Source organism: Piliocolobus tephrosceles, chromosome 21 (genome assembly GCF_002776525.5).
Source record: "Piliocolobus tephrosceles isolate RC106 chromosome 21, ASM277652v3, whole genome shotgun sequence".
NCBI classification, from domain to species: Eukaryota; Metazoa; Chordata; class Mammalia; order Primates; family Cercopithecidae; genus Piliocolobus; species Piliocolobus tephrosceles.
The window spans coordinates 224,372-240,692 of record NC_045454.1 but is presented as its reverse complement, the minus strand read 5'-3'; the positions used below and the strand labels follow the sequence as shown (position 1 = coordinate 240,692).

Here is a 16,321-nt window from a genome sequence, read left to right as displayed (position 1 = left end):
AGGAGTATCACTTGAGCCTAGGAAGTTGAGGCTACAGTGAGCCATCAGTCAGAAGTTGAGGCTACAGTAGCCAGTCAGTCAGAAGCTCGGGTGAGACTATGTGGATTTCTGATTGGCATCTCCCAAGGGGCAGCCTCATGGGACTCAGCCTTTCACCTGTGGGATCTGATGGTATCTCCAGGCAGATCATGTCAGAATTGGACTGAATTGTGGGACGCCTAGCTTGGGTAGGAGAATTTGTCAGCGTGGGAAAAACCCCACACACCTGGTAACAGAAGTGTTGAGTGTGAGCCTGAGAAATCGGGTGATTTTTTCTAGATCAGATCCATGGAAGGGGAACACAAATTTTTTTTTTTTTTTTTTTTTTTTTTTTTTGAGTGGGAATCTTAGTCTGTCAACAGGCTGGAGTGCAATGGTGGGATCTTAACTCACTGCAACTTCAGCCTCCCAGGCTCAAATGATTCTCCTGCTTCAGCCTCCTGAGTAGCTGGGACTACAGGTACACGCCACCATTCCCGCTAATTTTTTTTTTTTGAGATAGAGTCTTACTCTGTCACCCAGGCTGGAGTGCAATGGTGCAATTTCAGCTCACTGCAACCTCCGCCTCCTGGGTTCAGGTGATTCTGGTGCCTCAGCCTCCCAAGTAGCTGGGATTACAGGCACCCACCACCACACCTGGCTAACTATTATATTTTTAGCAGAGATGGGATTTCGCCATTTTGGCCAGGTTGGTCTTGAACTCCTGACCTCAGGTGTTCCTCCTGCCTCAGCTTCCCAAGATGCTGGGATTACAGGCATGAGACACCGCGCCCAGCCAAATGCCACATCTTTGAAGAGACATTTCCTAACCTATTAGCCCACTTCCTGCCCTCAATGCCAGCTCCCCGTCTCTAGAGTCCCACTGCAATGCGTAGGGCCAGGGTCAGGGTTGGGTTTATTGCTAAATGCATCTGACCCACCACCTACCTACAAGTCAACCCCAACCCTGCTTTCTGCAGGATTCACAGTGTGCTTCACATTATCGCTAGGACTGTCGTCCAAGCTGCTGATCCCCACGCTGCAAAATTTGAAGCCAGTACTTTATTTATTTATTTATTTTTGTTATTTTGTTGTTGTTGTTGAGACAGAATCTCGCTCTGTTGCCCAGGCTGGAGTGCAGTGGCACTATCTGGCCTCACCGCAACCTCCGCCTCCCGGGTTCACGCCATTCTCCTGTCTCAGCCTCCCGAGTAGCTGGGACTACAGGCTCCCGCCAGCATGCCCAACTAATTTTTTGTATTATTTAGTAAAGACGGGGTTTCACCGTGTTAGCCAGGATGGTCTCGATCCCCTGATCTCGTGATCCACCCGCCTCTGCCTCCCTAAGTGCTGGGATTACTGGCGTGAGTCACTGCGTCCGGCCAGGGAAACTTTAATGAGTTTAAATGCTGTTGCATGCTTTCCTTTGCTAAATTTGGTTTCTCGGGGAACACATTTCCTGGCCCCTGGGATTTGGGTGTGTATCCTGGTCTGTGACGCAGGCCAGAGAGCCTGGCACGTGACGCGAACCAGAGGCCACTTTCAGGAGCAGGTCAGCGAGGGGCACTCTGGAGCTTTTGCCTAGCCACTAGTGACGTCATGGACTTTCAGTCATTCCTATTGGGTGCTCTTAGTGCTTTATCCTCCAATTCCGCAACCTGCGCTTGGAAAAGGCTCTGAACTGAGGCTTCTGGAAAAAAGAACCCGGGTTTCCACGTCATGTCAGAAATTCCCACCTCACCTTTTTTTTTTTTCTTCTGACAAGGCCTGACTCTGTCGCCGAGGATGGAGGGCAGGGGCGCGGTCTCTGCTCAACTGCAACCTGGAACTCCTGGACTCAAGCGATCCTCCCACCTCAGCCTCCCGAGTTTCTGGGATTACAGGCAGTCGCTACCACGCCCAGTTAATTTTTAAATTTTTTGTAGAGATGGGGTTTCGCCATGTTGCCCAGGCTGGTCTCAAGCTTCTGAGCTCAAGCGATCTGCCCACCTCGTTCTCCCAAAGGGCTGAGATTACAGGCGGGAGCCACCGCGCCTGGCCCCCAAATTCTTTTATTTGTATAAATTTAAACTGTACGCTGGGCCGGGCGCGGTGGCTCAAGCCTGTAATCCCAGCACTTTGGGAGGCCGAGACGGGCGGATCACGAGGTCAGGAGATCGAGACCATCCTGGCTAACACGGTGAAACCCTGTCTCTACTAAAATACAAAAAATTAGCCGGGCGTGTTGGCGGGCGCCTGTAGTCCCAGCTACTCGGGAGGCTGAGGCAGGAGAATGGCATGAACCCGGGAGGCAGAGCTTGCAGTGAGCTGAGATCAGGCCACTGCACTCCAGCCTGGGCGACAGAGCGAGACTCCGTCTCAAAAAAAAAAAAAAACTGTACGCTGGGCACAGTGGCTCACGCCTGTAATCCCAGCACTTTGGGAGGTCGAGGTGGGCAGATCACCTGAGGTCAGGAGTTCCAGACCAGCCTGGCCAACATAGCGAAACCCCATCTCTACTAAAAACACACACACACACACACACAAATTAGCCGGGGGTGGTGGTGGGCGCCTGTAATCCCAGCTACTTGAGAGGTTGAGGCAGGAGAATTGCTTGAAGCCGGGACGCCAAGGTTGCGGTGAGCTGAGATCATGCCATTGCACTCCAGCCCAGGCGACAGTGCAAGACCCCCCATCTCAAAACAAAACAAAACAAATTTAAAAAGTACAACTGCACTTTTGTTCCTTGGAGATATTGCATACCAGTCTTCCCTAATATTCCGTACTGTATTTTTCTTATTGTAACTAAAGAAGATGTAAGTAAACTTTTTACCAGGCACTCCATAGATGTCCCCAAATCCCCTCCATTTACCTTGTGGGCAAAGACCATCCTCAAGCCAGATAATTCCTTAGGACCCAGGGAATTCAGAAAAGTGTTCTCCTTATGGTTACAGGGTATTACAGTGAAAAGATACAGATTAAAATCAGCCAAGGGTTACTGGCAGTTACCACTTGTAAAATAATCATTATCAGCAGCAGCAGGCCGGGTAGGCGCAGTGGCTCTTGCCTGTAATCCCAGCACTTTGGGAGTCCGAGGCAAGTGGATCACTTGAGGTCTGGAGTTCGAGACCAGCCTGGTTAACATGGTGAAATCCCGTCTCTACTAAAAACTACAAAAAATTAGCCGGGCATGGTGGCATACGCTTGTAAACCCAGCTACTTGGGAGGCTGAGGCAGGAGAATCGCTTGAATCCAGGGAGGCGGAGGCTGCAGTGAGCTGAGATCGCGCCACTGCATTCCGGCCTAGGTGACAGAGCGAGACTCCGTCTCCATAATAATAATAATAATAATCAGCCAAGGGAAAAGGTGGATGGGGTAGAGTCCAGGAGATACCAGGCGGGAGCTTTCAGGTGTCCTCCCCGAGTGGAGCCCTAGACAGTGCTCAGTTCTCCCAGTAATGACATGTGACAACAGGCATGCAGTATTGCCAACCAGGGAATCTCTCCTGAGATCTTAGGATGAATTTTTTTTTTTTTTTTTTTTTTTTGAGACAGAGTCTTGCTTTGTCACCCAGGCTAGAGTGCAGTGTCATGATTTTGGCTCACTGCAGACTTAACCTCTCAGGTTCAAGCTATTCTCATACCTCTCCAGTAGCTGGAATTACAGGGGTACGCCACCACATCTGGCTAATTTTTTTATTTTTATTTTTATTTTTTACTTACTTACTTTATTTATTTATTTATTTATTTATTTATTTATTTATTTATTTATTTTTGAGACGAAGTCTCGCTCTGTCACCCAGGTTGGAGTGAAGAAGCATGATCTCGCCTCATTGCAGCTTCTGCCTCCTGGGTTCAAGTGATTCTCCTGCTTCAGCCTCCCAAGTAGCTGGGATAACAGGTGCCTGCCACTACACCTGGCTAATTTTTGGTTTTGCTTTTTTTTTTTTTTTTTGAGACGGAGTCTCATTCTATCATCCAGGCTGGAGTGCAGTGGTGCAATCTCTGCTAACTGCAAGCTCCGCCTCTCCGGTTCATGCCAGTCTCCGGCCTCAGCCTCCCAAGTAGCTGGGACTACAGGCGCCCACCACCACGCCGGGCTAATTTTTTTGTGTTTTTAGTAGAGACAGGGTTTCACCGTGTTAGCCAGGATGGTCTCAATCTCCTGACCTCGTGATCTGCTCGCCTCGGCCTCCAAAGTGTTTTTTTTTTTTTTTTTTTTTGAGACAGAGTTTCACTCTGTCACCTGGGCTGGAGAGCAGTAGTGAGGTCAGCCACCTCTGCCTCCCGAGTTTAAGCGATTCTCCTGCCTCAGCCTCCCGAGTAACTGGGATTACAGGCACCCGCCACCACGCCGGGCTGATTTTTGTATTTTTAGTAGAGACAGGATTTCACCATGTTGTCCAGGCTGTTCTCAAACTCCTGACCTTGTGATCCGCACATCTCGGCCTCCCAAAGTTCTGGGATTACAGGCGTGAGCCAACACGCCCGGCCTAATTTTTGTATTTTTAGTAGAGATGGGTTTTTGCCATGTGGCCCAGGCTGGTCCCAAACTCCTGGGCTCAAGGAATCTGCCCGCCTCAGCCTCCCAAAGTGCTGGGATTATATTCGCGAGGCACCGTGCCCAGTCCAGGGGACAAAATTGTAAGCAAGTGTTGGTCATGTAGGTATGGCAGACTGCACGCGTGACTGACCTCAGATACTCCAGCTGCCTCCTCCTGCGGGATGGGCTAGAACAGGGACTGGTAACCAGGGGTTAATGGATCAGGGCCTGACGCCTAAATCTTTTGAACTTACATGCAGAATAAGGGCATACAACATGGGCAGTGGTTCAGGATGTGGGCAATGAAGAGAGAGAGCCTGAGTTCCTCCACCTCTTACTACTGGAGTCACCAGGGGCAGGAGACTTCTGAATTTCAGTGTTCTTATCTGCACAAGCGGAGATGAGAGAAAAACTGTAGGGCAGTGCCTTCTAGCGGGCTTAGAGGAAGCGTCTGGACACGGTGGCTATTACTCATTTGCTTAGTCTTTAGCATTTTGCACTTTTTTTTTTTTTTTTTTTGAGATGGAGTCTTGCTCTGTCGCCCAGGCTGGAGTGCAGCGGTGGTATCTCGGTTCACTGCAACCTACTCCTGCTGGGTTCAAGCGATTCTCCGGCCTCAGCCTCCTGAGTAGCTGGGACTACAGGTGCCTGCCACCGTGCCTGCCTAATTTTTGTATTTTTAGTAAAGACGGGGTTTCACCATATTGACCAGGCTGGTCTCGAACTCCTGACCTTGTGATCCACCCACCTCGGCCTCCCAAAGTGCTGGGATTACAGGCGTGAGCCACCGCGCCCGGCCCAGCATTCTGCACATTTTATAAGCCAGTGCTTCTTTTTCCGAGTGTGGTAAAATGCAAATAACATGTAATTTGCCATTTTAAAGAGTAAAGAAATAAGCAATTAGTACATTCACAATGTTGTGTGGCCCACGTGATGAAGTGTTGCGAGATTTTCATCATCCCAAAGGGAAACTTCATGGCCACTAAGCAGTCGCTCCCTGTTCCTTCCTCTCCTGTCAGTCTCTAATTTGCACGCTGTCTCGATATACTTTTTTTTTTTTGAGACGAAGTGTCACTGTTGTAGCCCAGGTTGGAGTGCAATGGCGGGATCTCGGCTTACTGCAACCTCCGCCTCCCGGATTCAAGCGATTCTCCTGCCTCAACTTCCTGAGTAGCTGGGATTACAGGCATGCGTCACCATGCCTGGCTGATTTTTGTATTTTTGGTAGAGACAAGGTTTCACCATGTCCAGGCTTGTCTGGAACTCCTGACCTCAGGTGATCCACCAGCCGTGGCCTCCCAAAGGGCTGGGAGTACAGGTGTGAGCCATCGCGCCCAGCGTATTTACACATTCTGGAGATTTCATATAAATAGAATCATGCATATATAAATAGAATATGTAGCCTTTGTGACTGGCTTCTTTCACTTAGACTAATGTTTCCAAGGCTCATTCAAGGCCTGTCAGTGCTTCATCCTTTTTTTTTTTTGAGACGGAGTTTCACTCTTGTTGCCCAGGCTGGAGTTCAATGGTGCGATCTCGGCTCACCGCAACATCCACCTCACAGGTTCAAGCGATTCTCCTGCCTCAGCCTCCTCAGTAGCTGAGATTACAGTCATGTGCCACTGTGCCAGGCTAATTTTGTATTTTTAGTAGAGACAGCGTTCTCCATGTTGGCCGGGCTGGTCTCGAACTCCTGATCTCACCCGCCTCGGCCTCTCAAAGTGCTGGGATTACAGGCGCAAGCCACTGTACCGAGCCATCATACTTTATTTTACCATTCATCTGCAGTGGACATTTGAGTTGGTTCCACATTTGGGCTGTTATAAATAATATTGCTATGTACTTTCATATACAAAATTTTGTTTGAATAGCTGTTTTTGTTTTTAATTATTTTGGGTATATACCTAGGAGTGGAATTGCTGGATCACATTGATAATTCTTTTTTTTTTTTTTTTTTTTTTTTAGAGACAGGGTTTTGCTATGTTGGCCAGGCTGGTCTCGAACTTCTAGACTCAAGCAATCCTGCCACCTCAGCATCCCAAAAGTGCTGGAATTACAGGCATGAGCCACTGCACCTAGCCAGACTTTTTTTTTTTTTTTTTTTTTTGGAAACAGGTCCTCCCCCGCCCGGCTAGAGGGCAATGGTCCGATCTCAGCCAGTCTAGAGTGCAATGGTGCGATCTCAGCTCACTGCTACCTCCACCTCCCAGGTTCAAGTGATTCTCGTGCCTCAGCCTCCCAAGTAGCTGGAATTACAGGCGTCATCATGCCTGGCTAATTTTTGCATTTTTAGTAGAGACGGGGTTTCCCCATGTTGGCCAGGCTGGTCTCGAACTCCTGACCTCAGGTGATCGGCCCACTTGAGTCTCCCAAAGTGCTGGGATTACAGTTGTGAGCCACCCTGCCCGGCCAGATGTTCAAATTTTGATATGGATTAAATTGAGTTACTACATCACATTCAAAAGCATCATCTTTTTTTTTTTTTTTTTTTTTTTTTTTGAGACAGAGTCTTACTGTGTTGCCCAGGCTGGAGTGTGGTGGCATGACCATGGCTCACTGCAGCCTCAACCTCGTGCTCAAGCAATCCTCCCACCTCAGCCTTCTGAGTAGTTGGGACTACAGGAAGGTGCCACCACACCCAGCTAAGTTTTTTTTTTTTTTTTTTTGTAGAGACCAGGTCCTACTACATTGTTATATTGGTCTGTTTTCACACTGTTAAAACTAACTACCCGAGACTAGGTAATTTATAAAGAAAAGAAGTTTAATTGACTCACAGTTCCACGGGGCTGGGGAGTCCTCAGGAAACTTCCAATCACAGCGGAAGGGGAAGGGGAAGCAAGACATGTCTTATATGGTGGCAGGAGGGAGAAGCGCAAGAAGAGGGAACCACCACACAGTTTCAAACCGTCAGATCTCGCGCGAACTCACTCATGGTCACCAGAACAGCATGGGGGAAACCGGCCCCATAATCCAATCACCTCCCACCGTGTCCCTCCCTGGACGCCCTGAGATTATAATTCATGATGAGATTTCAGTGGGGACACAGCTAAACCGTATCAGTTGCCAAGGCTGATCTTCAACTCCTGGGCTCCAGCAATCCTCCTGCCTCAGTCTCCCAAAGCGCTGGGATTATAGGCGTGAGCTACCGTGCCCAGCTGCATTGTCATCTTAATACTATTGTCTTCCAGTCTATAAACCTGGAATGTATTTCCATTTATGTCTGTCACGAATTTCTTTCTTTTGTATATTGATTGTCAATCTTTCACCATTGAGTATGATGTTTGCTCTGGGTTTTTCTTTTTTTTTTTTTTTGAGGCGGAGTCTCGCTCTGTTGCCCGGACTGGAGTGCAGTGGCCGGATCTCAGCTCACTGCAAGCTCTGCCTCCCGGGTTTATGCCATTCTCCTGCCTCAGCCTCCGGAGTAGCTGGGACTACAGGCGCCCGCCACCTCGCCCGGCTAGTTTTTGTATTTTTAGTAGAGACGGGGTTTCACCGTGTTAGCCAGGAAGGTCTCGATCTCCTGACCTCTTGATCCGCCCGTCTCGGCCTCCCAAAGTGCTGGGATTACAGGCTTGAGCCACCGCGCCCGGCCTGCTCTGGGTTTTTCTTAAATGCCTAAGCCAGTGTTTCTTTTTTGTGTGTTTGTTTTGTTTTGTTTTCTTCTTTTTTGAGATGGAGTCCAACTCAGGCTGGAGTGCAGTGGTGTGATCTTGGCTCACTGCAAACTCTGCCTCCTGGGTTCAAATGATTCTCCCACCTCGGCCTCCCAAATAGCTGAAATTACAGACACCTGCCATCAGGCCTGGCTAATTTTTGTGTTTTTAGTGGAGGCAGGGTTTCCTCATGTTGGCCAGGCTGGACTTGAACTCCTGACCTCAAGTGATCTGTCTGCCTCGGTCTCCCAAAAAGTTGGGAGTACAGATGTGAGCCCCACGCCCTGCCTAAGCCAGTGTTTCTTATTTTTCATTTTTATTTTTTTGAGATAGAGTCTCGCTCTGTTGCCCAGGCTGGAGTGCAATGGTACGATCTCAGCTCACTGCAACCTCTGCCTCCCAGGTTCAAGTGATTATCCTGCCTCAGCCTCCTAAGTACCTGCGATTGCTGCCCACCACACCTGGCTCATTTTTGTACTTTTAGTAGAGACAGGGTTTCACCATGTTGGCCAGGCTGGTCTCCAACCCCTGACCTCAGGTGAGCCACCTGCCTCAGCCTCCCAAAGTGCTGGGATTGCAGGCCTGAGCCCCGTGAACAGCCAGCCAGTGTTACATCACCTCGAGGGAGTCCTTCCAAATACTCACCCCTTGCGATGTTTGTAAACTTGTCTAACGCCATAAAAATGGTTTTAACCACTCACGCATTTGTTTGAAATGCTTGTTCCTCGGTGCTGTAAAGAAATAATGCTTGAACATAAATTTAATTTCCTCAGCAAGGCCATTTTTACTTTCTGCAGAAAAGGCACACTTGCCAGCAGTTTTGCCATGAGAGCACATCGAACAAAGGAGACAGGGTCATTTATAACCTGACGCATCCACCCTACTGCTGTGTCCGGTTTCTATTGGCTGGAACAGGACCTCACATTCTGTATTTGTCCTGATTGACTAGCAACTTGGAACTTTTTAAAAGAGGCAAAGGCAGAGGAGAGCAAAGGAAGGAGGAAGTAACTTGTGGAATGCTGAGAAAGGTTAGAACGCCTTCAAATAAGGAGGAGGAACAGGCTATGACCTAATGCTTGCTTGGACCAGTATAAGCATGCCAGGGCAAATATTTAGGCTAAATTGTGGGAGCTGAGAACACAAAGTACACTGATTTCTTTATTACAGCTAACAGATATTTAAGAATGTTAGCACAGATCTTTGAATACATTTTGCTTCTAAGAGAAGTTACTATTTATTCCTAATTAGATGGGGAGGAAGGTCTCTTTGAAGAGGAACCTCCACTTTACACATTGCTAACTGATGAAACTGTATTTGGACACTCACTCTGTAAATTGCCTCTTTCCTTATTTCTCCTTTCTTTATTTTTATTTTATTTATTTATATAGAGACAGAGTCTCGCTCTGTCACCCAGGCTGGAGTGCAGTGGCTCAGTCTTGGCTCATTGTAACCTCCGCCTCTCGGGTTCAAAGGATTCTCCTGCCAGGCTGGTTTCACTATGTTGGCCAGGCTGGTCTCAAACTCCTGACCTCAAGTGATCTTCCCTCCTCAGCCTCGGAAAGTGCTGGGATTACAGGCCTGAGTCACTGAGCCCGGCCCTCTCCTCTTTTGGCCTTTGGCTTTATACTCAACACTGACCACCAGATGGTGCTGCAGGCACATCACAGCGTTGCCTCAAGCACAGCAAGCTGTGGCTGGGTTTTTATTGCAGTTGAGATTTATTCACCTGGATTTATTATTAGTTTTTCCATTAGGAAAGGTAGGGTCCACTATTTACCAGTTTTTTTGTTTTGTTTTGTTTTGTTTTGTTGTTTTTTGTTTTTGTTTTTTTAGTGACAGAGCAAGACTGTCTTAAAACACACACACACACACACACACACACACACACACACAGAATTTATAAAACAGTTTAACAGCCAGGTGCGGTGGCTCATGCCTGTAATCCCAACATTTTGGGAGACTGAGGCAGGAGGATGAGGTCAGGACTTCAAGACCAGCCTGGCCAACATGGTGAAACCCCGTCTCTACTAAAAATACAAAAATTAGCTGGGTGTGGTGACTCACACCTGTGGTCCCAGCTACTCGGGAGTCTGAGGCAGGAGAATTGCTTGAACCTGGGAGGAGGAGGTTGCAGTGAGCTGCGATCGTGCCATTGCACTCCAGCCTGGGCAACAAGAGTGAAACTCTGCCTCAAAAAACAAAAACAAAACAGTTTAAAAAACAAAAGTTTTTAGGCCCCATTACGCCTCTGTTGATTCTCTGTGTCCTAATCTTGGCCACACACACACACACACACTTATTTATTTTTCTCGAGACAAGAGTCTCATTCTGTTGCCCAGGCTGGAAGGCTGTGTTGTGATCTCGTCTCACTGCAGCCTCCACCTCCCAGGTTAAAGCGATTCTCCTGCCTCAGCCTCCAGAGTAGCTGAGATTACAGATGCCCGACACCACACCTGGCTAATTTTTCTATTTTTAGTAGAGACGGGGGTCTCGCTATGTTCCCCAGGCTGGTCTCAAACTCCTGGCCTCAGGTGATCCACCCACCTCGGCCTCCCAAAATGCTGGGATTACTGACATGAGCCACAGCACCCAGCCCTGTTTGTTACTTAAAAATGAAGACATCCTTAAGCATGAAAATGTCTTTAAATATTTTGAAAAAAGTTTTCTAAAGCCATGAAGGCCTATAGTACCCTAAGTCTTGTACAATTAAATATTTAATCTTTGCAGATATTAATTTTCCACAGAATTGGACTTTTTTTTTTTTTTTTTTTTTGAGACAGGGTCTTCTTGCTCTGTTACCCAGGCTGGGGTGCAGTGGCATGAACACAGCTCACTGCAGCCTGGAACTCTTGGCCTAAACTGATCCTCCTATCTCAGCCTCCCGAATAGCTGGGACCACAGGCACATGCCACCACACACAGCTAATTTTTTTATTTTTTGTAGAGGAGGGGTCTCGCTACATTGCCCAGTCTGGTCTTGAACTCCTAGGCTCAAGTAATCTTCCTGCCTTGGCCTCCCAGAGTGCTGGGATTATAGGCATAAGGCACCAACACAAAGTTATTTTCTTTTTTCTTTTTTTTTTTTTTGAGCTGGAGTCTTGCTCTGTGGCCCAGGCTGGAGTGCAGTGGCCAGATCTCGGCTCACTGCAAGCTCCGCCTCCCAGGTTCACTCCATTCTCCTGCCTCAGCCTCCTGAGTAGCTGGGACTACAGGCGCCTGCCACCTCGCCCGGCTAGTTTTTTGTATTTTTTAGTAGAGACGGGGTTTCACCGTGTTAGCCAGGATGGTCTCGATCTCCTGACCTCGTGATCCGCCCGTCTCGGCCTCCCAAAGTGCTGGGATTACAGGCTTGAGCCACCGCGCCTGGCCCACAAAGTTATTTTCTGAAGTGAGTTGCAACACCAACACTCATGTCTACTTGCTGTGTGCCAGGCAGGGCTCATGGACAGCTGTTCTTGAACCGTTTGGTCCTAAGACCACTTTACATTCTCAAAAACCATCGAGGTTGAGCACTGTGGCTCACGCCTGTAATTCCAGCACTTTGGGAGGCTGAGGCGGGCGGATCACCTGAGGTCAGGAGTTCCAGACCAGACTGGCCAACATGGTGGAACCCCCTCTCTACTAAAAAAACAAAAAAAAACAAAAAAAAAAAAAAAAAATTAGCCAGGCATAGTGGCAGGCACCTGTAATCCCAGCTACTTGAGAGGCTGAGGCAAAAGAATCGCTCGATCCCAGGAGGCAGAGGTTGCAGTAAGCTGAGTCTGCACCACTGCACTCTGGCCTGGGTGACAGAGTGAGACTCCATCTCAATAATAATAATAATAATAATTGATGGCCGGGCATGGTGGCTCATGCCTGTAATCTCAGCACTTTGGGAGGCCGAGGCAGGCAGATCGCGAGGTCAAGTGATAGAGACTATCCTGGCCAACATGGTGAAACCCCATCTCTACTAAAAATATAAAAAAAAAATTAGCTGAGTGTGGTGGCACGTGCCTGTAGTCCCAGTTACTTGGGAGGCTGAGGCAGGACAACAGCTTGAACCGAGGAGGCAGAGGTTGCAGTGAGCCGAGATCATGTCACTGCACTCCAGCCTAGTGACAGAGCAAGACTCCATCTTAATAATAATAATAATTGATTACATTGCACCTGCTCTAGAAAAGAAAAAAGAAAAAACAATCATTGATGACAGTCTCTTAGGCTGGGGGTGGTAGCTCATGCCTATAATCTCAACATTTTGGGAGACTAAGGCGGGAGGATCGTTTGAGACCAGCCTAGGCAACATAGTGGGAACCTGTCTCTACAAAAAATAAAAAATAATAAAATTAGGCCTGGTGTGGTGGCTCACATCTGTAATCCCAGCACTTTGAGAGGCTAAGGTGGGCGGATCGCGTGAGCCCAGGAGTTTGAGAACAGCCTGGGCAATATATTGAGGCTCTGTCTCTACAAAAAAAATTAGCCATACGTGGTGGCTCATGCCTATAATCCCAGCACTTTGGGAGGCCGAAGTGGGTGGATCACAAGGTCAGGAGTTTGAGACCAGCCTGGTCAGTATGGTGAAACCCTGTCTCTACTAAAAATACAAAAATTAGCCAGGTCTGGTGGCAGGAACCTGTAGTCCCAGTTACTCAGGAGGCTGAGCCAGGAGAATCGCTCAAACTCAGGAGGCGGAGGATGCTGTGAGCCGAGATCATGCCACTGCACTCCAGCCTGGGCAACAGGGTGAGACACTGTCTCAAAAAAAAAAAAAAAAAAAAAAAAAAAAAATTTAAATTAGGCAGGCATAGTGGCACATGCCTGTGATTCCAGCTGCTTGGGAGGCTGAGGTGAGAGAATCGTTTGAGTCTGGGAGGTCGAGGCTGCAGTGATTACTGCAGTACACTGATTGCATCACTGTACTCCTGCCTATAGATATACATGTATATATATACATAGAGGTGGCGCTTGTGAATTCTTTATTATTTTTATTTTCTTTTTGAGACAGAGTCTTGCTCTGTCACCCAGGCTGGAACGCAGTAGCACAATCTCAGCTCATTACAACCTCTGCCCCCCAAGTTCAAGTGATTCTCCTGCCTCAGCCTCCCAAGTAGCTGGGATTACAGGCATGCACCATGATGCCTGGCTATTTTCTGTATTTTTATTTTATTTATGTATTTATTTAGAGATGGAGTTTTGCTTTTGTTGCCCAGGCTGGAGTGCAATGGCACAATCTCGGCTCACTGCAACCTGTGCCTCCCAGATTCAAGCAATTCTCATGTCTCAGCCTCCCGAGTAGCTGGGATTACAGGCACCCACCACCACACCCAGCTAATTTTTGTATTTTTAGCAGAGATGGGATTTCGCCACATTGGCTAGGCTGGTAGGCTCGACCTCCCGGGCTCAAGCGATCCTCCCACCTCAGCCTCTGGAGTAGCTGGGACTATACTCACATGCCACCACACCTGGTTAATTTTTTGTATTTTCTGTACAGATGGGATCTCACTGCATTGCCCAGGCTGGTCTCAAGCAATCCTCCCGTCTCAGCCTCCCAAAGTGCTGGAATTGCAGGCGTGAGTCAGTGCACCCAGTCTAAACTCTTCCACATTTAATCCCTCCATCAGGTGAGAGTATCGTGCTCCACTCCACAACCCACTAGGGTCCCATGACTGCAGTCCTGGCTGAGGGCACTGGGCCAGGTCTGGGTGCAGAAAGAACCTTTGGGCCAGGTAGGGGACTGCAGGCTGGAACAAGGGTGCCAGCAGAAGGCAAGAGTTGAGTTGAGGCGAGGACCTAGTGGACAAAGAGGTGGGGAAACGGACAGCAGAGTCAGCGGGCAGGAGGAACAGGGATCAGGGCCTGGAGGGCTTTGAGAGGAAAGGCCGCAGCACCTAGGAGTCCGGTCCAGTGACTGGGTGACGGGAAAGTAGGGGAGGAGCTGCTTGGTGGGGGGAGATAGTAAGTTCAGTGTGGGACACATGAAATGCTCCCCCAGGTTGGAGAAACCGTCAGAGCACTGGGGGCTCGGATGACTGGGTCCTTCAGAATAAAATGGGCTGAGGAAGCAGGATTCCTGGGTTAAAGCCCCAGAGTCGCGTGACGGAAGAAGCCAGATAATGTGTGTTCTTTGGCATTTTATTTCAAAATTGCAGCAAAGACAGAGAGAGAAAAAAAAAAATCAACGGCAACACTGGGGGTCTGGCCTGAGAATGGAGAGATCCGGAGTCGGGGCCAAGGTGTATCCTTGACCTCAGGACAAGGAGCAAGGGGCGGACCTGAACCCAAGACGCCGGGCTGGGGACCAAGATGCCTGGGTCGGCCCTTATGGCTTTGGGGGTGTCGCAACCACATAGGAGGCGCCAGAGACCCAGACACCGCCCGCTGGCCTTTTATTTAGTATTGCACTTCAGGTGAGTCATTGGTAGGGAGGCAAGTGCTGGCGTGATGAGATGGATATGGAGCACAGCCTGCAGCATCACACCGGGAACATCCACTCGTGGGCTCTGACTCCGTACTGCGGAACAACGGAGGGAGCGCGTGAGGTGGAAGCTGCTCTACAACTCCCAGCAGGCCCTGGTGCCAAGTGCCTACGGAGCTGTGCCCCAGTGGCTCATGGGAAATGTAGTCCACTTCCCAGAGAGCCAACAATGATGGGAACGGGGAATCAAGGCTAAGGCAGCACAGAGGCTTCCAGATGTAGTTCTGAAGAGAGGAATTATGGCCAGGCCTCTAAGGCTCTTGGAAAAAGTCACTTTCAACTCAGAAAGCCCGGATAGTCAGAGGATGTGTAGTTCTAGGTCATGATGCACAAAAGTTTACAGAAATGTAGTTCTAGGTCTGGGAAAGGAGCCCAGAGATTCTTGGGAAAGAGATCTTGGCCCAGAAGATGGGAATGCCCCAGAGGCTTGTGGGAGGAAACAGTCTGGTGCCAGAAAGGGGCCAAGGTCCCGAGGCTCATGGGAGGAAGCTTTCTTCAGCCAAAGGGATAGCCCAGGGCTCCAGGGAATCTTGGGAGGCCAACCTCTGAGATGGCCAGAGGACTGGCTAAGGTCTCAGAGATTTATGGAAAGGGCCTTTTTCCCACCAGGGCACCCAGGGGCCTCAGAGGCCCACAGGGAGGGGATTTCTCTCACCAGGGCACCCAGGAGCCGCAGAGGATCACGGGAGGGGGTTTCCAAAGCTGAAGAAATGTCCAAGGCTCCCGGAGCTCACAGGGAAGGGTGATTTAGCCCCAAAGGGTTTTCCAGGGCACAGAGCAGCATGGAAAGCCCACTCTCCAGGGTCTCAATAAGAAGGGCCATTATCTGTTCCTGGTACTACTGGAGGAGGCTGGCTCTTAGTCCAGGGGCTCATGGGACACCAGCTTCTCCAGGGAACAAGCTCCCAGCCCATTCCCCGGCTGCCTGCAGCTTACCTGGATCTCCTTCAGCTCCTTCTGGAAGCGGAGGATCAGCTCAGGCCCGTTTTCCATGGTGGGAATGTGGAGGCTCTGGGGCAGAAGGTGTGGTGAGGACCGAGCCCACCTCCTTCCCTCCTACCCACAATAGCAGCCCCGCCTCACCTTGTCTTTGTACAGGATTCGGTGCACTGGGCAGACCTGGCAAGCGGTGCCCGAGCCAAAGACTTCTCGCACGCGGCCCTCCTCCAGCGCCCGCAGCAACTGCTTCATGGTGATGGTGCGCTCCGCCACCCGGAACTCACCCTGCGGGGCAGTTGGCAGAGACACACGTGTCCCCAGAGGGTTGCCCTGCTGCAGACCTCCACCTCTCCCTCCCTGAGGATAGTGAGAAAGACAGAGGCCCAAAGGGAGAGACAGACCCAGGAGAAGGGGCAGAGACATGCCAGTGTGCCCCAGTCCCCGCCACAGCCCTCTGATGCCCTGGCCCCTGGCACATGGCGCCCATCACCAGAAGATGCCATGTCCTCACCCAGGTCTGAGCCAGTTCCAGCAGACTCTGTCTGACCACTCCAGGAAGGATGACACCGTTCAGCGGGGGCGTCACCAGCTCCAGCACTAGGGCAGGTGTGAGGGGTGGAAAATGTTACCTCTCATCCCCTAGCACCCCTGTCTTAGGAGCCACCCTCTTTCCCCCATCCCAGAATCCCTGGGGCCTGTAACCTGCCAGGAATGATGGTGCCACCCACTCCCACCAGGGT

General features: G+C 49.6%; 1 protein-coding gene across 1 annotated transcript in view; it reads right to left on the bottom strand.

Moving 5' to 3' along the window:
* Nucleotides 1-14,281: 14,281 nt before the first annotated feature.
* Nucleotides 14,282-16,321, bottom strand: part of LOC111556090 (branched-chain-amino-acid aminotransferase, mitochondrial) — a 19,324-nt gene continuing 17,284 nt past the window's right edge. Inside the window, exons 7-10 of the mRNA XM_026452117.1 lie at nucleotides 16,093-16,203; nucleotides 15,726-15,866; nucleotides 15,579-15,653; nucleotides 14,282-14,678 (exon numbers count right to left, since the gene is read on the bottom strand). Of these exons, the coding sequence (XP_026307902.1) occupies nucleotides 14,640-14,678; nucleotides 15,579-15,653; nucleotides 15,726-15,866; nucleotides 16,093-16,203 (366 nt within the window). The 3' untranslated portion in view covers nucleotides 14,282-14,639. The remainder of the gene's footprint in view (nucleotides 14,679-15,578; nucleotides 15,654-15,725; nucleotides 15,867-16,092; nucleotides 16,204-16,321) is intronic.